The sequence below is a fragment of the Barbus barbus genome (assembly GCF_936440315.1).
Source record: "Barbus barbus genome assembly, chromosome: 23".
Taxonomy (NCBI): domain Eukaryota; kingdom Metazoa; phylum Chordata; class Actinopteri; order Cypriniformes; family Cyprinidae; genus Barbus; species Barbus barbus.
The window spans coordinates 2,246,127-2,267,082 of record NC_136751.1 but is presented as its reverse complement, the minus strand read 5'-3'; the positions used below and the strand labels follow the sequence as shown (position 1 = coordinate 2,267,082).

The 20,956-nt window shown below is 38.1% G+C and overlaps 1 protein-coding gene across 7 annotated transcripts in view; it reads right to left on the bottom strand.

Moving 5' to 3' along the window:
* Positions 1 to 6,475: 6,475 nt before the first annotated feature.
* st3gal4 (ST3 beta-galactoside alpha-2,3-sialyltransferase 4) overlaps positions 6,476 to 20,956 on the bottom strand; it is a 33,606-nt gene continuing 19,125 nt past the window's right edge. For 2 of the 7 annotated variants that reach the window (XR_013781821.1, XR_013781822.1), the window contains exons 5-12: positions 18,895 to 18,992; positions 18,523 to 18,586; positions 16,645 to 16,743; positions 12,910 to 13,099; positions 12,690 to 12,827; positions 8,303 to 8,455; positions 7,824 to 8,178; positions 7,480 to 7,709 (exon numbers count right to left, since the gene is read on the bottom strand). Coding sequence is in view for 4 of the 7 variants with exons in the window: in XM_079374605.1 (XP_079230731.1) it covers positions 8,089 to 8,178; positions 8,303 to 8,455; positions 12,690 to 12,827; positions 12,910 to 13,099; positions 16,645 to 16,743; positions 18,523 to 18,586; positions 18,895 to 18,992 (832 nt within the window). In the remaining 3 variants the exon portion in view is untranslated. Of the gene's footprint in view, positions 8,179 to 8,302; positions 8,456 to 12,689; positions 12,828 to 12,909; positions 13,100 to 16,644; positions 16,744 to 18,522; positions 18,587 to 18,894; positions 18,993 to 20,956 lie in introns of all 7 variants that reach the window. The other 5 variants (XM_079374605.1, XM_079374606.1, XR_013781823.1 and 2 more) reach the window with 4 other exon arrangements.

Below are 20,956 nucleotides of genomic sequence, written 5' to 3'. Positions count from 1 at the left end.
AGTGAATGAGTCAATGATCTATTCTTATTAACTATTTCTGATTTAATATGTTGAATAAATGATTCAATGACTCATTTACAATATACTACAATATCTTTTGAAAAATATGTTTTGATACTGTAGCTAATAAGTCATACTTTAGCATGATTTCTCACTTGCAGTCCTTTCCCAGAAAACAAACAGACAGAACACTATCCCATGAGACACAGAGGCATCTGTGATTGGAGACAGCAGAGCACGTTTGCGCAGACTGAATGTGCCAGTTATTATTCAGTATTCAGAATGGATGAGAGCTACAGTGGAGTGGAATTGAATAGGATGAAATCGTATAGAATCAATAGGCTGGAATGTGTCGGTAAGAGCAGAATTTGTGTGCATGCGGCTGGGAGTGCTTGTGTGTAAATGAGTCCAGGAGCTCAGGGACAAGGTCAGCAGCTGAATCTCAGTGTTTCTTCCCCCAGGGTTACCCTCATGTCCTCAGAGACTCGATTTGTCTCACTCTCTGTCCTTTTTAGTGTTCGGAAAACCTCTGGGGCTCTTATTCCTGGAACGCCAGCCACAGGAGAGAGGAAAAGAGGAGTAACGCTACAAAAGATGATAGATGAATTATTGAATCTGTCCTCCGGATAAATATATAGATAGCTTATTCATGTTTTATACATGGAGTTGAAATCTGGTTGAAATGTGGTCTATAATAATTTATTATAGGATTAGTTTTTTTTGCATCAGATATGAATCTCCCAAGTGAAAAAAAAATAATAAAATGCAGTAAAATACATTATTACAGTACACTTAGTACACTTCCATAATGTAAATGTAATTATATAATTAAATTTCAGTTAAAATGACAAAGAATCCTGTTTAACACTTACATAAAAACTTTACATAACATAAAAAAATCTAGTAATATTTAGAATCGCCCTTCTTTTTCTCAAACAGAGTGAGAACTGATATGTTGAATCATTAATGTTTTGTTAAAGTATTACAGTCACCCCATCTCCCCTACTTCATCACACCTTTTTGTTAGTGTAGTGTCTTCGTAAAACAAAGATTTATTAAAACTCCTCATTTTGTACTCCTTGAACTCCCATGCACGCATTGAACGCAGCATGTTTGGATATAGGACATCTGTGTTGTTGTGGGATCACCTTCTGGATGCTCATAATCATATCACGAGTGTTGCTGCAGAACGCTGGCACTGCCATGACAGAGAAACTTCACAGTGAGTTTGACGAGAGCCTGGCATCAGCTGCACCAATCAATTTACAGTAAATATATTTTACTGTGTTTGGCCACACACAAAGAGATTCAAAGAACATGTTACGGATCACATGTCTATGAGAACTCACTGTATTTACATCTCGGATGTCCTTAAGGAGTATCAGAGAATGAGAACTGCAGAAGACCCTTAGTCAGACTGATCTTACTGTATTTATGGCCAGAGCCCAGAGATCCCAATAATATAGGTGAAAAATTCTAGGTGTAAAAATTTGTGTTTGTTTGTTTGTTTTTACATTAAAATTAAAACAAATCTAACAATACAACAATAATGCAATAAATAGGATGTGAAAATATATTACATTTATTCATATGTAGGGTCTTTGAGTAGAGCCATATTTTTTTGGAGGAGTTTTGTGCATGTTATCATATAACATAATATAATATAATATAAAAAAGTACAATTAAAAAATAAAATCTGTATTAACTATCAGTTCTCAAGGATTAGAAAAATGCATCAACTAATAAATGTGTTTTTTAGATCAGTCACAAATTTTTCACTATTATATACAACAGGATCTGCATTTTCATGGGTTTAAATAAAGGATTGTTGTTATAAGAGACAATAAATGTAACTGTGCATCAAAACCACTCCTTTCCTGGTTAAAAAAAATGCGTAAATAAATAACTTAATTATCAAAAGTCAACAAATACTGTCCAAAAAAGAGTGCAAAATATGCAGTATAGTATTTACGAGAAGACTGCAGAGATCCAGCGAGTACATATTCTACACTACTGGATGTTTTGACTACGTCACTGCTTTCTGAGAAGAAGAAGAAGAAGAAGAAAATGGCGGTCTGACATGAGAACATATTTGTTCTTCATGCCCTGAAATTACTTTTTGATTAATTGACAAGCACATTTCACAGTTATAACTGAAAAATTACCATTTTCATGTACAGCAAGTCGTGCACGCACATGAAACAGATTTTTAGTTTATGCATGTCTGTCTGTGTGGAGATGTAGGGCAGTGTCAGTCTTTAGTTGTGCATTTTCGATCAGGTGTATACAAATGATGTGTACTGAACAAAGGGCATGAGGGCAAAACATGAGGGCATTCGTCTGAACAGCTGGGTTCAGAGTCACAGAGCTACACCTCAGCGACCGCAGCCAGAGAAACACAGCACGTAATGACAAACAAACCAATGAGACATGTTAAGCAGGAGGAGCCCGCTGGCTCTAATCAAAGCAGTGATTTCAAAATCCGGCTGCTGAAGATACTCGTGAAGCCCGTGTAAACCCACCACGTGTGATCCAGTTTTTCAGCTAGATAGACAGATCATGAATGTTGACACGTAGACAAAGAGTGACTGACTGTCATCAGTTTGTCTGTAAAGCAGGAAAACCCTGTGCAAACCTACCAGCATCACACATGCAAAAAGGAACCATATATGCAATGCTTTCAGGACGTAATGAGCAATTAAGATGCTATTCGCAATTTTCTGCCCTTTGGCAAAATTTCACTAGTTTTAGACAAGATCGTTCCCAGTGTTTCAACAACACAATGCACACTTTTGCATGTTACAATTTACAGTAATGAAAATGTATTATAATTTAAATTTACATTAAATTCAGTTAGTTGAACTTAAGAGTGCGTTTTGACTCACTTAAATCAGACCTTTATATGCAATTTCATTATTACTTCTATTGTCATTGAAATATGGTTAAAGTTACTGCTGAATGAACTGACAAGCATTTATGATTAACAAAAATATGACTAAAATATATATTTAAAATACTTAAATATCTAGTACTTACTCTATACTTTAATGTCTATCCCATTGAAAGTTGTTGTGTATTTAAATATATTTGTAAACATGAGCATTTGTAATGATGATGTAATTTAGTGCATGCATTAAATTTAATATCAAATAGCAATACAGTTAAATTATACAGTAATCTGGTACTTTACATGTGCTTTAGTATGTTAGTCAACATATCAAAATAAGTGTACTTCTGTAAAACAAGGCAAACGATTATTAAAACAATAGTTCAAATATATTTTGAAGTAAAAAATAATTTGACACTGTCAGAAAATTAACATTGTAAAAGTGTAATTGTGTTAAGAATGATAGTCAAGAAAGTGGCTCTCTTTAAGTGCACTTGAGTAGGCTTTTATTTCATTCATTTAATATTTTCTGAAAGTACAGTTTATTAAAAATATACTTTTGCACATTCAATATGCTTAAAGGCAGGGTAGGTGATTTGGCTCGAAATCATTTTTTGTTACGTTGGTTGAAAGTCTCTTCACATCTCAATGGCAATCACTAAGTTAAGCGCTCTAAATGTATTTATATGTATTTATATAATGTGTGGAAGACATAGGGCCATAAAATGTTCGTCCAATTAATATTCCTTGGTCCGAGGACTACGAAAGGCTGTCCTACCTGCCTGCCAATGTATGTATCCTGTTCATATGAAACGTCATCAGCGAGTTAATTATGGATGGTGTTATTATTGTAATATTATGCGCTTTGTACTGTAATGTTTTCTCACCAGTGAATGAGACATGAGCTAATCTGACAGCATTGACACCGTCTCTCATCGTGTTGCTGGGTACCCTCTGCTCTGCCTGTGTGCGTTCTTGTGTTGTGAAGGTGTGGCTTTGGAGAGTGATTTGCATGGAGGGTGGGATCTTATGCTTTCAAAGTTGGCTTTGTCATTCTGTGCATCAAAGTGGTGGAAAGATACAGCTTCACTTCAACATCATTGTGTTGCATGCAAGTGGTTCAATATATCAAAAACATTCAATAACTTTTGACCGCCATAGTGCGAAAATGGTCTCCGTCCATTTTGGGGCAATCTGATGAAAGCTTCAGCATGAGTCCAGTAAAAATATTTTGTGACAAAACTGAAAATGATCCAATTAAATTATTGAAATATTAACTCAAAATCTCAGGGGCACTTTAAGTAAATTCTTCAGGTCTAAGCCGATATAAGTTTGTTAACCCCTATTCTTAAATATGTATGTGAAATTGAGTGCTAATATTCCAGCATGTATGCACAAAAATGGCATCGATAATATTGAGACTTCCTGATTTCATAACATTTCAACATATGCATGCCATAGAAACTAATGGCAGAAGACATGGACTAAAAAGAACCAGAACCAGACTTTTATTTCTTGGGTTTTAAAGACTTTGCTTGACTGACTTTTAATGTTAAGCGTGTTTTTGAGCTATTAAAAGGCCCTGGGGTCTCTCAGATATCAAAATAGAAAATGAGAGTTAAAGAAGTTTCTCAGCTGTAAGCAGCTTTGGACAAAATAATTTGTTAAATGACTAAAGTTAACTGCATTTGCAAATAACCTGACTTCAAGTTAGGTAGGAAAATTGGACGTTTCCCAGTTTCTCTCACTTGTCTCCATCTTTAGATATCAAATTAGCTGCTTCTGATAATAATAGCAGAATGTGAATAAAAAGAGCAACCCAATATCTACCTCTTCACCAAAACCGTGTTATCAGTGCGTGTGTGCTTTTACCTGCACAATCCCTGCTCTACACAACGTGTGGGAAGGTTCATCACATGGGGACAATAAGACCAGTTCAGGTTTGGCACAATTGTTAAGAGAGTGTGGGTGCACTGAGCGCAATACAGCATTCAGGTACACAACATTATCTCTGCTCAACGCTGTCTTAACGTTCAAAGAACGCTTTTAGAATTCAAACGCCATCGGCAAACAAAAAAAGCAAAAGTATCAAACGGATTTGTTGGCACATGCAAACGGTTCAAGTGTGTAAAGAGAGCTGATTTTGCAATTATGGAAAAAAAAGCAGCAGCTCTTTGTGCATCTGAGCCAAGAATTACACGCAAGCATCATGATGATGCAGCAGTATCGTACTGCAGGAGAAAATTATTGAAGAGCAACCAATTTCTAGCGGTACTTCCCATTTGCATATACTTTTCATGCAAGGCAGCTACGCTGATTACTGGAACAGAGCTGAGCATTTAAATATCACACAAATCTGTCATTTACCAGCCGATGGGTCATTTAAACCTGAATTTTAAATGTGCAAATAGGCTACTAACTACTCTAACACTGATTTAAGAAGAATTGTACATATTCCTGTATAATTGATGAAAAACATTGAGGTATTTTCTGATCAAAACCTGCAATCTTGATGCAATCTGGCATGTAAACGTACATATACCCACATCTACAGGCATGTTTTAACAAGGTGTCCCATTGGTAACTTGCACTGACCTTGTTTTCAGTTGTCATATAAACAGATATTTTTTGATTATGTAACTGTGTGTTGCATAACACTGACTAGGATGACCAATCAGGTATGGCAAAGCAATGCATCCAGGTTCCGCACTGATTCTGCAGGGGGAATGAGACCGCCGCTGTTCACACACTCCAGCCTCAGAAGAAGAGGGCCAGTGACGCACTTCAGCTACTCTGTTGTGCCCTAAACTACTTCAAATGGCAGCCCATCCCTACATAGAGAAAATCCAGCCGCAGTTTCTGTCTGCACTGGCATGGAACTGAAATATGTGTGTACTAATGGAGAATACAGAGAAGAATCTGATAGCAAAAGGGGTGGATGACTATGACATGAGCATCTCAAATAGTCCATACAATTACATATCAGATTTCGTCCAAAAATTATGCATCAGACATGTCCTAAAAGGACGGCCCTTTTGAAAAATAAGTGCACTTTAGCTTACAAAAATAATATAGCTACTTACAGTAATTGTGAACTGAATGCAATGTTTTCAGATAATCAGTATTTGTGTTATTTACAATTAATTTAAATTAATCGTATGTATTATAATTAAAATGTATTTAAACTATTTAAATATGATTGACCCACTTAAGTAGGACTTCAGTGTATACCTCTATATTCACAATTGTGTGTTTAAAAAATATAAACTTGATGCAACAATACTGCAAAATGTAACAAGAAAATGAAGTAGTCCATATGTGCTTTAGTATGTTAGGCAACACATCAAAATAAGTTCTTTAAAGCATATGGCCTTTATTTCATTAATATCTGTAACGCTGTCCAAAAAGCAAATATCACTGTTATCCGGTCTTCATAAACCTTGTTAAATCCATTTGAGTATGATTTTCAGAAATTAAGTGTCTGATCATAATAAAGCCAAAATACCAACTCTGATAACGCAGTGATTAATTACTGAAAAAATAAATAAATAAACAAACAAACCTTTTCCCCTTTTTGTTTTTTCTTTTAATATAATGCCTAGTGGGATTTGTTACATATCAAAACTGTGCCACGGCAGAAAAAAGGTTGGGAAACACTGCCCTAGAATACTTTAAGGGAAGCGAAAATATGAAAACATCTATTAGTACTTTTAATCTTATCGTTAAGACATTTTTTCACCCTGGCTGAAAAAAAAAAATGTTCTAGAACAGTCTGGACCGTTCATGTGATGCCTTCATGTGCCACCTCCAATTATGGCTCTGATTTATGAAAGACACTGGTGGTTCATGTTTTGCAACATCCATGTGAATGAACCAAAAGTTCACCTCACACTAGATATGTTTGCAGTATTGGGCTTTGAGACCAAACATCAGTCATATTAAGGGCTGTAAGTAACGAGGCCTTGTAGTCTGGCAGCACATTTAGGCACATAAAAAACACTCTGCTGCCTGAAACAGCTCCAGATGTTCCTCCTCTGTGAAGCTCTGAGTAATGAATCAGATTCACACAGAAAGGCAGCTCCTTCCACTTCAGATTGAAACAAGAAGCAGAAAGTGAACATAAGGCCATCATGTACATATGATGTGCTTGAGCGCATGCATGTAGACTCATGTTTCTCTCTCTCTGTAAACAGAGCGCGCTTACGGAGTCACGTAGATCGGTCGCCCTCTCCAGGTGATGTGAGACATTGCTAGAGATATCCTGCTCATGACTTCACAATCACTGCTGCTCAGAGAAATATTGAATATCTCAGCATGCTCAAATATAATATCTTATTTGAAAGATTCATCCCAAAATTAAAATTAAATAAAAAGAAATTAGCTGATCTATCCTTCTAGTGTTATTTTATCCTTCTTGTTGTTGTTTTGTTCCCCTGCTTGCAAATTATCTAGTGCCTTTTGGCACAGAGTGAGGACGATATGGCAATCTGGGAAAAAGATTACTGTTCTGAACTTGTCCTTTAAATATATTAAATATGGGAACTATAAAAAAAGCTTTTTTTTTTTTTTTATGTATGTATTTGGTTGTTTTTAATGAGCTCACAGTTGTTTCATTTTTGTCTCAGATGTTTTTCATACAATGACTTATTTTTAATGAAAATGCATGCAATTACAGTACTTTCATACTACAGTATGGATACAGAGCTGTATTAGTGTGGATTTGGATGATAAATATTGAGATCTCTTCTCTGAGACTTTTTTTATCTTGACAAATCTGAGCACAACTTGAGACATCGCTTCTGAAACTCCAGATGAGAAAAGTCTGAGAAGCAGGAGACAGTCAATTGACAGTCCATTTGTTCAACATAAATCTTATGAGTATTGCTTATAGTAATTAAATCATCATCTAAAAATATTAATTTTAATAAATACTTACTGTAAGAAGTTCACAAAATATCCATTGGTGATATTTATTTTTAAGTTCCCGAAAGGAAACAAAACAATAAGCAGAAAAGATGCATTAATTATATAAATACTCGAGGTCAGATACAAATTATTAAATCACACAGAAATGCAGAAACCTTACAGAAACAACTAATAGCTTTGCAGTGTGAGAGCTGGACATTTTAGTTCAGTCCAAATCAGTCCGAAGATGAAGATATTGTCTTTAGGGCTGTATATACGTGTGTTTATGTTGGGTGTCAGGAATGAGGATGAAGATATAAAATAGCTCCCTGGTCTTCCAGTCTCTTAAGCACGAGAGCCTCTTGATTCAGATCATGGTAGGAATTCTGAAACAACAACAACGACATTCGGTAAAGCAGCGCAACGTGACATACAGTATACGGCAGTATGAGAATCAAAGCACCAACCACAACTCAGTTTTTCCATTGCAAACGGACGCTTTATACTAACCTTCATGGATTTCATTGTCTCCTTTCCGTAATAGTGGATGGGCTGTTTTTGGTTCCTGGACTCTGGATATCCAAATCCAGCCATGTGCACAATGTCACAGTAGTTCAGTGCCACAAATACAGCCAGAATGCCAGTGGTGGGGTGGACTAGTTTCTGACGGAGAAACGGAGAACGAGCTGATCAGGTAAAGTGTGTTTAATAGTGTTTGTCCTCCTGCAGGGGGTGGCTGAAGACAGCTTTATCTCTCCTCTGAAAGAATTATATCCCCGTGAAAGCTTTTAGTTCAAGTCATCTATAGCAGATTTTATTGCTTATTTTCTATACAAATATGTCTAATCAAATTATCTCCCTTCCTTTACTCCCCCTTGTAGCCATCTCAGAATAAGCCTGTAGTGTAACATAACCTATTGGCTGTTAAAAAAAAAGAAAAAAAAAAGCAGCAGCAGCAGCTCTTTCACATTCTATAAACATTTAACACACACATACGCTGCAATCAAAACAATGCAATGAACTATTTCCAATGTATTCCCTGTAAATTATTGCCAGACTTCAACTTTTAAGTTGGAAACGTTCCACTTACAGTAGTAAAAGTAAGTAATGCGTCTTGGTTTTTCCAGCCATGACTGCTTAAGTTGCGTCAATCTCTCTCTCGTTCCAAGTCATTAGCTTTTTAACATTGCTCCAAGATTTTCCCAGCTACTAATCTGTGCGCTCCCACACAAAACACACTCATTTATCTCCTCAAAGACATTGCACATCTCAGCCTCCCTTTCCACAACAGTGTTACCATTTCATCATGTTCATCATTAGAATGTTTCCTTTCCAAATGTGGCTGTAAACATTATGCAACAGCACTGATAAACATAACAAATATTTAAACAGAGACATTTTACACTTTTATACACTAAATTAGCTCATTTCAAATTTGATGCCTGCTACAGGTCTCAAAAAAGTTGGCACAGGGGCAACAAAGCGCTGAAAAAGCAAGACATTTTGAAAAGATTTAGCTGGAAGAACATCTAGCAACTAATTAAGTTAACTGATGTCATGTCTGTTATACCATTAGCTATAAAAGGGATTAGAGAGGCTTAGAGAGGCAGAGTCTCTCAGAAGTAAAGATGGGCAGAGGCTCTCCAATCTGTGAAAGAGTGCATAAAAACAGTGTGGAATACTTTAAAAACAACGTTCCTCTACATCAAATTACAACGCATTTGCAAATCTCATCATCTACAGTGCATAACATCATCAAAAGCTTCAGAGAAAATGGAGAAATCTCTGCGTAAGGGACAAGGCCAAAGACCTTTGTTGGATGCCCGTGGTCTTCGGGACCTCAGACGACACCGCATCACTCATCGGCATGATTCTGTCATTGACATTACTAAATGGGCCCAGGAATACTTCCAGAAACCACTGTTGGTAAACACAATCCGCCGTGCCATCTGCAGATGCCAACTAAAGCTCTGTCATGCAAAAAGGAAGCCATATGTGAACATGGTCCAGAAGCGCCATTGTGTCCTGTGGGCCAAGGCTCATTTAAAATGGACTGTTTCAAAGTGGAAAAGTGTTCTATGGTCAGACGAGTCCAAATTCGACATTCTTGTTGGAAATAACGGACGCTGTGTCCTCTGGGAGGAGGGAGACCTTCCAGTGTGTTATCACCATTCAATTAAAAAGCCAGCATCTCTGATGGTATGGGGGTGTATTATTGCATACGGTATGTGCAGCTTGCATGTTTTGGAAGGCACTATGAATGCTGAAAAGGTATATAAAAGTTTTAGAGCAACATATGCTCCCCTCCAGATGACATGTAATTTCAGCAGTATGTGCAGCTATTACAACAGCATGTTTTCGTAGTAGAAGAGTCCGGGTGCTGAACTGGCCTGCCTGCAGTCCAGATCTCTCACCTATAGAGAACATTTGGTTCATCATTAAATGAAAAATATGTCAAAGATGACCACGACCTCTGTAGCAGCTGGAAACCTATATCAGGCAAGAATGGGACCAAATTCCAACACCAAAACTCCAGAAACTCATAACCTCGATGCCCAGACGTCTTCAAACTGTTTTGAGAAAAAGAGGAGATGCTACACCATGGTAAACATGCCCCCGTCCCATCTATTTTGAGACCTGTAGAAAGCATCAAATTTCAAATGAGCTCATTTTGTGCATAAAATTTTTAAATTTCTCAGTTTAAACATTTGTTATCTTTGTTCTATTGTGAATAAAATATTGGCTCATGTGATTTGAAATTCATTTAGTTTTAATTTTATTCAAATTTAAAAAAACATCCCAAGTGTCTATAATAATAATAATAATAATAGTAATGCCCACATATAAATATTTTTATTATTATTATTACTACTACTACTACTATTAAACTCATAGTAGCTATACGCTTAGTTACTTTAGTATCGATATGCTATTATAATTTATATTAATATTTTTAATTTGTTTTAATTTATATATTTTCTGTTTTCATTTTAAGTTTTTTTTTTAAGTTTTGTTAATTTTGTTGTGTGGTTTTGTCATTCATTCATTCCTTCAACAGCTCCAGAAGCGGCTGTGTATGTACACGTGTGGTTCCCACAATGCTCCTCATGTTTATTGACGGAGCACGGCTCAGTTTGCCTGCCTCCCGAGCGCGCTGTCTCTGCGTTTCTGGCCAGCAGCCCGGAGTTAGCAGGGGTCCCTGTCCACGCGGTACACACGAGGTCAACCTTCTTAAGCAGCCAGAGGAATATAAGAAGCGAGACGGTACTTCTGATAAATGGTCGCCTGACAGAACTATGTGGAGGGGTGTGCCTCCAAAAATAAAAAGTACACAGCAGGGAAAGAGGAGATATATGTGTGTGTGTGACTCACTGCAATTAGTTTAAAAATATGGATGACAAAATGATGCAGAAAGACAGATTGACACAGAGAGAGAGAGAGAAAGAGAGAAGAGTTGGGTGGGGAGGAAGTGTTCTTGTGTTTCCAGGCTGTTACTGGCACGGACCAGAAATAAACAGACACATTTCTGATCGTAATTCTTTGGCTCTGTAAATCTCTGTGGATTTATCAGGACACATGTGGATTCGAAAAACACAACAGATAATTTGACCGTATAGACAAACCTCTTGGCTCTCTTTGACAAACAAGCAGAATCCAGCATTAACACATGCGAGTGAAAATTGGCTTCGCTCGCCAACTGGATTGTGATTTTATTAAAAACAGCATCGTTTATGGTTTAAGTCGATCTGTAAGAATGATAGTCTGACCTTCAGTACTGTAAGTGATGCAAACGAAAAGCAAATACACACGATACCATTCAAACGTTTGCGGCCAGTATGACTAATTTTGTTTATTTTTTTAAAGAGAATTTAACTGACCCTCGCTACTGATCAAAAGTGACAGCAAAGACATTAATAATGTTACAAAATATTAACATTTCAAATAATTGCTGTTCTTTTGAACTTTCTATTCATCAAAGAAACAAAAAGTTCATCAGTCCCAAAACATTTGCACGGAATTCATCTGCTAAAAACATATTAACTTCCACTTTCACATGGAAGATTTGCAATCAGAAACTTATTTGTCTGTGCATTTTGCATAATGCAAATATAGTGTTCCTCCCACGTAGCATAGGAGATTCAGCTCTGGTTTTAAGTTTAAAATACATTGGATCAGGGGTGCAAACTCGTCATGAGTGAAAAATGAAATCTTCATTTCAGCATTCAAATGTTTGAAGCAGCTGATGGGCTAAACGCGAGGTGTTTCTCCGTCTTGAAACAGGCTGTTACATGCTGACACTAGCTATGGTTTAGCGCTGCCTCCACTTGAGCTGAGTGATACTAATATTACTGTACATTAATCGCTGTGCTCTACTTGTAGTTCGAACAGTTCTCAAATCGACTTCATGTCAGAGTAATAGCTAACTGATATGTGAGACAAATGTTAAGGTCGAGACTGAGCTGCATTTTTAATGTAGCGATAACAAAACTTACAATCTTCATAGCTATCGCAACAGCAGCCTCACACAAAACAAAACAAAAAACAGCAGCCTCACACAGTAATCACCATTTAAACTGGAACACCATAATTTACAGCAGATACAAATGCATTCCGTCCGAAATATGGACAGCTGCATGCAGCGTCTAAAAGTTAGGCTTCAGGAGTGAGATTGGTTGGATGAGGGAAAGGTCAGCCTCATTGCAAACGTTTCATTATTATCAAATATGTAAACGGTACTATATGTATATATATATATGCATGCCTGAAATGACACCAATAGTAATCATATTATTTGGAACATCTGTTCTGCCAAAGTAAGAGTGCTGCCAAAGTAAGAGTCCATGGCAATAAAGGTGTTTATCATTCCTCGAATCCTGGACATGTGTGCAGATCTCACCTGTTGTCTGCGTGGTTGCAGGGGAATTTGAAGCAGCTTGCTGGCTGTCAGCCGAAGGAAATATGGGTCCAGAACACGGATCTGACTAGACCGTCCGAGCCAAATCTGGGGCGGAGGCTTCCAGAAACCCTTTCGGACCTGAATCGAGCATAGCTCCTCATGATTACTGGGAAACCAGGTGCATGCTGGCACATGAGGGAAAAAGGTGAGACAGACTGACCCTCTTCTCATCATACAGGATCTCTTTGAGCCAGCGGAGGTCCTGCTGCTTGAAAGGAACCAGGACCATCAGGGTGTCTGGGTCATTGTGGATACCAGGATTATGGGAGGCGGATTCAGGATAAAACAGACGTAACGTGGTTTTGTTACCCACGTCCTCCTCATAGCCTCTCACCGGGGCATCATTCAGCCTGACAGAAAGATATGGGAGAAGTGAATAATAAGGTCAAAGGTCAAATCAGATTTGGAGAGACGGAATCAGCATTGCTTCCTTCCTGGATTGTATTTTTTGAATGAAATCCAGCACTTGTATTTTACTCATTTTTGGTGCAAATTCCAAAAATTGTGCCTGTTCCATGCTTTCTCACAAAATATGTGTTTGGCCACCATTTGTAAGGTGAAGAAGTCTTGTACTACTGCTTAATCGGCAGAAAAACACAACAAATACATGATTCCTATCTTCCTCTCAGCCTCATTACAACTATTTATTCAATTCTCAGCCTGTTTTCACATGCATCACAGTATCCCATGCCCAATCCTAGCCAGAATTATGGTCAGAGACAGACGAAATGCAAACATGAGCCAGATGTTTTGTACTACATCCAAACTGAGAAAGAAAAAAAGTGAACAAAAGCTTATTTATAAACATATGTTTAAAGTTCTTTATCATTAAATGAAGTATTTATTTTTTCTCTCCTGTACACAGATAGTTTTTTTTTTTTACATTGATTCAACTGATACATTTTTACAATGATACAAATTGTTACATTGACTTTTTTTTGTCATTGAAAGTTTTGAGATGTGTGATGGAAAGTTTTATAGATATTATTTTAATTCAGCATCATAAAATCAGAGCTGTGTAATGTGTGTGCGTGCAAATACTATAATTCTAACGGGACTGTTGAAAACATATCAATTAAGGAATGACAGTGGAAACAAATTGGTATTGGTCATAAATTATGAATATTGACCATGCAATGTAGTTTGTACACAATTTGTGCACTGTTGATGAGGAGGAGTGGTAAAGCTTGGCAGAAAACACTCATTAAGGCGATTTATGAGATGACAGGCTTGTGCAGCCAAACTGCATTTCCCATTATTCCCTGTGGAATCAAGCGAAAGCTAAAATACGTAATAAAGACAATTACAGACCTAATTTACACCCTCTGTCTTTGCTACAGTTGTGTTAAAATGCTTCCTCAATTGGCAGAAAGTTAAAAAGAGAAAAATAAATATGATTTTTTTTTCCAAAGAAAATCTCTTCGCGCATAACTCATAACTCATAACTGAGTAGGGGGACCTGAAGGCCGCAATACATCTCACCATAAACCGTGTGTGTGTATATAATTTGTTTAGATTTCACTAGCACACATTCCTGAGGCAGAGCCAGGCCTGTGATGAAACTCTACCAAAGCTAATTAAAAGCAAACAATGGGAGATTTACAGCCAAAACATCCGCCATTGGGAGTGGAGCGTCCTCTCTGATAATTATGTCAAGGATGCTCAAAACTGTGAAGAGCCACCCTTTAAAACTTTAGCATACTTTTAATGAGCAACTATCACAGAAATATTACACTTACAAAGAATATACTGAAGTGTGCACTGAATTTAATGTTTAAAGTCAACTAACTGCATGCCATTTAAAATTAAATGAAAATGTATTAAATGAGTTTAAATTTAATGTATTTAGTGGCGCTGGATACTTTCAGGCGCTGCGTCATATCATTTCGCCTGATGCACCCATGGTATCCATGGAGCGAGATGCTAATGGGCTAATCTGATTCAATTATCTAATGCTAAGCTAAGCTAAAAGTGCTACCGCCAGACCCGGAGATCGGCTGAATGGATTCAAAAACGGTAAAACTCAACTGTTTTTCTCTAGGGTAGTTTATTTCCAAAAAAAAGTGGAGTGTTCCTTTAAGGCTGAAAATACAATAAAAACAGCAATATTGTTAAATATTATTACAACTTAAACAGTTTCTTTTGTAATGTATTGTAAAATGTAATTTATTCATGAAAAAAACATGCTGATTTGCTGCTCAAGAAACCTTTCTGATTATTAGCAGTGCTGGAAACATTTGTGCTGCCCAATATTTTTGTGGAAACTGATACTTTTTTTCAGAAGTCTTTGATGGATAAAAAGTAGAAAAGCACAGCACTGTTATGAAATAGAAAACTTTTGTTATAAATGTCTTTACTGTCACTGCTGATAAAAAATATTAATTATTTTAAATTATTATACTTTTTTAAATTTTTTACTTGGAATTTGATGTGAGAGACAACAGGAGATGGACTTCATTTTCTGGAGGAAGCATTATTATGGACTCATATTTTTGCTGGAAGCAACTGATTAAAGTTATAACGTTTTAATTAATTGTGGATTTGTTTATTACAAACACACAGCTTTTCTCTTCTCTAGATGTTAAGTGATGGACTGGAGTGGTGTGGATTATTGTGATGTTTTTATCAGCTGTTTGGACTCTCATTCTGACGGCACCCATTCACTGCAGAGCATCCACTGCTGAGACACTGATGCAGAGACACATTTCTGATGTAGAAACAAACTCATTGAGATCTTGCATGGCCTTATGGGTAACACGACTGTGAGTAACACACCTGCATATTTAGTCACTATTATCCAGCAAGGTTTGCTTCTCCTGTCAGACAGTCATTTATATTAATATATTATTAATACATTAAGCAAGATCAGTTTGAACATGAGCAAAAGCAGTAATTCATTTGTAATGCTGTTATTCACGCCACATGCATTAAGTGAGTAAAGAAATGCATAAAGTTGTAATATTATTTTTTATTATATTGTTGAACTGTTATTTATAAAAATAGCTATTTAAAGTGTAATAGTCCATAACATTACTGTATTTAATATATATTTGATCAAATGAATGCAGCCTTTGGGAGCAGAAGAGACTTCATAAACTTCAAATATGTCAAATATTTTATTTATTTATTTTATGAGCATAACCAAAAGTTTTACAAGTATCTCTGCTCTCCACAGTTTTATGGACGTCATGGACTTACACTAAAAGCACATCCTTATCAACTAACCCCCAGGTTATAGCTTATTTTTCATGGGAGTGAATCCATGCAGAAAAAAAACACCCTTTTTCTCACAAATGAGATTAGAGAGGAGATGGAGTTCTTCTCAAATCTTTGCTTAATGGCAACTTTGAAGCATCAGGTTTTGTAACTCAACACCAAATGTCAAGCGGCTCGGCTCTCCTCCCCCGCCACGATTAGCTTCTGAGTACACGGCGAGGACGGGAGACCATGGAAAAACAAACCCAGCCAAATTATGCCGTTTGTTAGAGGCTTAGAAAAAATAAAATAGCATTTGTTCATTCCAAGGCTATAAAGAGGCTTGAGAAACAAAGGTCGAGAAACAGTAGCCAAGCAGAGCTCTAATTGCAGGAGGTATTGTTAAGTGAGGCTATTAAATGCCACTCAACAGACTTACAATAAAACAAGAATGCAAAATACAAGCCAGACTAATGGAAAGGCTTTCACGCTGTACATGGAAAGAAAAAAGTGGACAATGGAAAACAAGAGATGGAGAGGAGAAAATAACTAAAAGGCTCATAAAGCTCTTACTAAAACTTTCTGAGGACCTATATTAGAAAACAGTCTCTTTTTTAAATAATGAGGAGTCTTTGATGCTAAATAAAGACAGTGTAACAGAAACACTGAAAGGTCAAATGGAGGTGGAGGTTTTATTTACCTGATCACCACGTCGTATTTGTTAATGATCTCCCCCAGTGAACTGTTTTTTATGGAAAAGCCGTTTCCAATGACTGCACAGGTCCTGCAATCTAAGCTGCTGACACACAGAGCACTTTCCATGAGTGCGGTACACAATAAAGATCACAAACAGTTTATTTTGTAGTGAAAAGAAATGCTTCAGTTCAGAAAATGGTAATTGTCAACCTAAATATTACAGAAAGGATTTTATCTTCTATGCCATTTCTATTAAATATTTCTAACATCTAAACACAATTTAAAGGAATAATTTGCCCAAAGATAATTTGTTGACAATTTGCTCACCCTCCAAGATGTAGATGAGTTTGTTTCTTCATCAGATTTGGAGAAATGAAATATAGCATTGCATCACTGTCTCACTGTGCAGTGAATGGGTGCCGTCAGAATGAGAGTCCAAACCGCTGATAAAAAACATCACAATAATCTACAAGTAATCCACACCACTCCAGTCTATCAATTAACATCCTGAGAAGACAAAAGCTGCATGTTTGTAAGAAACAAATCCATTGTTAAGATGGTTTTAACTTCAAACCATTGCTTTCTGCTAAAAATGAGTCTGTAATCCATAATAACATTTCCTCCAGTGAAAAAGTATGAATCAGGACAGAAATCTGCACAGATTAAGCACCAAAATAGCTCTAAACAAATATGTGGGTGGATTCCGATGTGAGAGATGACAGGAGATGCACTTTTTCACTGGAGGAAGGGTTATTATGAATTATGGACTCGTATTTTGCAACTGTTTAAAATTAAAATGTCTAAATGATGGATTTCTTTCTTACAAACACACAGCTATTCTCTTCACAAGATGTAAACTGATGGACTGGAGTGGTTTGGATTATTGTGATGTTTTTATCCGCTGTTTGGACTCTTATTCTGACGGCACCCATTCACTGCAGAGCATCCATTGCTGAGCAAGTTATGGAAAGCTAAGTTTCTCCAAATCTGATGAAGAAATAAATTAATCTACAACGTGGATGGCCTGAGGGTGAGTGAATTTTTAGCATTTTTTTATTTCTTTAGCAATGAACATTAAACAAATATCAAAATTAATAGAGAAAACTGATCAAATTAAAAAGTACAAATTAAAATGAATTGGTAACAGGATAAGTGATTGTGAAAGTGAAAGTGAAAGTGACGTGACAAACGGCCAAGTATGACCCATACTCAGAATTCGTGCTCTGCATTTATCCCATCCAAAGTGCACACACAGCCGTTTGGATGGGCTTACACGTCCGAATCTCTAACCATTAGGCCACGACTTCCCCATTGTGAGTAACCCACTTGCATATTTAGTCACTATTAGCCAGCACTAAGTAGGAGCTGCAGGGATTTACTTCTCCTTTCATTCTGCCGCACCACATGGATAAGTTTTCTACTTTTATTTACGTTTTGATCTGAACGAAAACAGCGTATCCGTGTGATGCAACTGACACAGAACAGCGTACGCAGTTTGCGTCCAGCGGATATTCTCCAAAATGGTGCAAATTGTTGAATAAAGTCGTTATTTTTGTTTGGGACAGTCACAAGCCTGCCAGGTTTTTATCCAAAATATCTTAAATTGTGTTACGAAGACGAACAAAGCTTTTACGGGTTTGGAATGACATGGGGGTAAGTGATTAAAGACAAAATTTTCATTTTGGGTAAAGTAACCCTTTAAGTAAGATAATTTTGAACATGAGCAAGAGCATTACTGTAATTAAGTTGTAATGCATGGAGTAATTCACGCCACAGTGCAACTGAAGCAAAAGACCGAATCTGAGGAACGGGTTTCTTCAAGCTTATGGGAGCTCGAGTTCAGAGTTTAGACACTTGTGAAAGCAGCTCGGCCCCACTTCACCTCTCAATTTTTGCTGGCATTGTGTAGCTGGAAGTCACTGCCAAGACCTTCAGAAGCAGGAGCTCTGCAGAGACAAAGAAGAAAGTATTTGAACAAGGTGCACCATTATGAATGCATCAACATGAATGCAGAAACATGAGCAGCATGCAGCAAAAGCATGCCAGCTACAGAACAGACAGAACAGAACAAACTTCTTTATATATGTTGACTGAAAGGTTTCGGGGGCATGTGAGGTTTCAGCAATGAGATTTATGCGATCATTTACTCAAGTCAGATTTAACATAAGCATTAGCATAATGACTTTGCAGTAGATTTAACCATTGTATTAAAGTAAAGATTATAAGAGAGCGGAGCAACTGAAGCTGTACATACCGTTGCCTTTAATACCATAGGGCAGAGCTTCAGCTGACAGATGTTCCCGCCAGAAGAAATCCTCCAGCTTTAGAAAGAGCTCAGTCTTTCGGCTCATGCTGTGTCGGTGAAACAAAAAACAGACTCAAATACAAACTACTCCTCAAACTACTCAAATTCATTTTAGACATTTACTTTTTTGTGTGTATATATTTAACTGACTTAATGACTTTTAACCTTAAATTAAAATAGAATTAGAAAATATTAATTGTATGAAAATTATATTTATATTGAAAATTTAATTACTATCGTAGTAATTAACACAGCCTCCAAACAGATATTTTGGAACAAATATTTATACAATGTGTGTGTGTATGTGTGTGTGTGTGTGTGTGTGTGTGTCTGTGTGTGTGTGTGTGTGTGTGCATATATATATATATATATATATATATATATATATATATATATATATATATATGGCCAAAATTAATACTCGCCAAGCGTCAAATACGAGTAAAAATCAGCGTTGGCGAGTAAATGTAACAGTGTCAGTTGCCAGTTGGCGGGTAAATATTTTACGAAATATAACAATGCAATGTAGTGAGAACAACAGCCAGTTTTTAAAGAGATTCGCTGTTTCTGACTTAAGCAAATAATCTAATCTTTTTCTGAAGACGAGCTCATCATGATTATAGCTGTTCCCTATCTGTCGGTCACTATGAGAACGTCGTGACGACATTAGGGGATTCACTTGGGAGCACCAATCACCTCTGATATTAAGAGAAAACGAAAATTGGCTAGTGGATTTTGCATACCTGAGCCACTCCCCGTGTATACGGGTATAAATAGGCGACAGGTGCATCCACTCATCAGATTTTTGCTTCGGAGCCGAGTGGATGAACCTGTTGATCTCCACAAAGCCATTCATCATCTGTCTGGAAGCTGTTCTGGTTGTGTTCAGTGTCTGGGCATCCAGCACGCTGAAGCTGTGTTCGTGGATGGTTTATGCGTTCGTTTTGAGCGTGTAACCATGGCAGCACTGCGATCGCGCCTTTTTATCCTCCCGGGGATGGGAGGGGCTCCCTCTGTCACTACCCGCGCTGGCTTCTCTGCCATGAGCAGAGAACCATCGGCTAGTGCTCTGGGCGATCTGAGGGTTCCAGTGAGAGCCTTTCCGCCTGGGACAGTCCCCACGGACCTTTCACTCCTCCCGCAGCAGCTGTTCTATGCGGCTCCCTGGTGATTATGCTGTGCCGTCTTACGGCGTGCCCAGTATTTCATTCGGCGCGCCGATAGAGAATTAGATGACGATCGCGGAATCGGGGGATGGGCAATCGTTCTCTGAGGATGAAGATTCAGCGCGGCTGCCCCCTCGGGTCTCGCCAAGAGCGCCATTTATGTCACAGACTGCTGAGAGGGGCGAAGTCGACAAAGTACACTTTCTTGTTGCTCTCGTCTCCCAGGCTGGACTGTTCGGTGACACTGCTGAGGACTGTGCCCAGCGGTTCTCGGCAGTACCGAAGTAGACCGAGGCCGTCAAAAACATCTTGCGTGATGCAGCCACCGCTCTGCTGCAGGGCAAGCCCCAGTCTGCTTGTCGCCGCGGGTGCCCTCCTGTGTCCTCCAGAGCTGCTCCCCCCCGTGCTGAATCATCACCTTGGCCGGCACATCAAGCCTCTCGCGGGAGCGCGGTGCCCCCCATGTTCCAGCTGGCCCCGATATCGTCCAAAGAGGCAATAAAGCGGCCCTGACACAGGCAACCCGGAGATGTAGGAAGCTGCTCGATCTCAGGAGATGGCGAGGACAGCGTCAAGGAGGGCAGGGGGAGAATAATTTCATTCTGTTCTGCCGCTGGCTGAAGGGCCAGGTACCCACATTCTCAAAGAAAGAGCAATTTCCTTTTTCTCTGGGTTCTCAGGCTCGCGAGCTGACAGTGTGTGATGTACTGCCTCCTCACTCTCGCCCGCGACGCCCCCTCTTGCCAGCTGCCAAGAGATTGCAGTCGGGAGACGCGATGCCACCCCACGCATCTCTGGCCCCTCCGTTGCACCACCGTGGGTATGTCAATTGTCCCTTTGGTGCC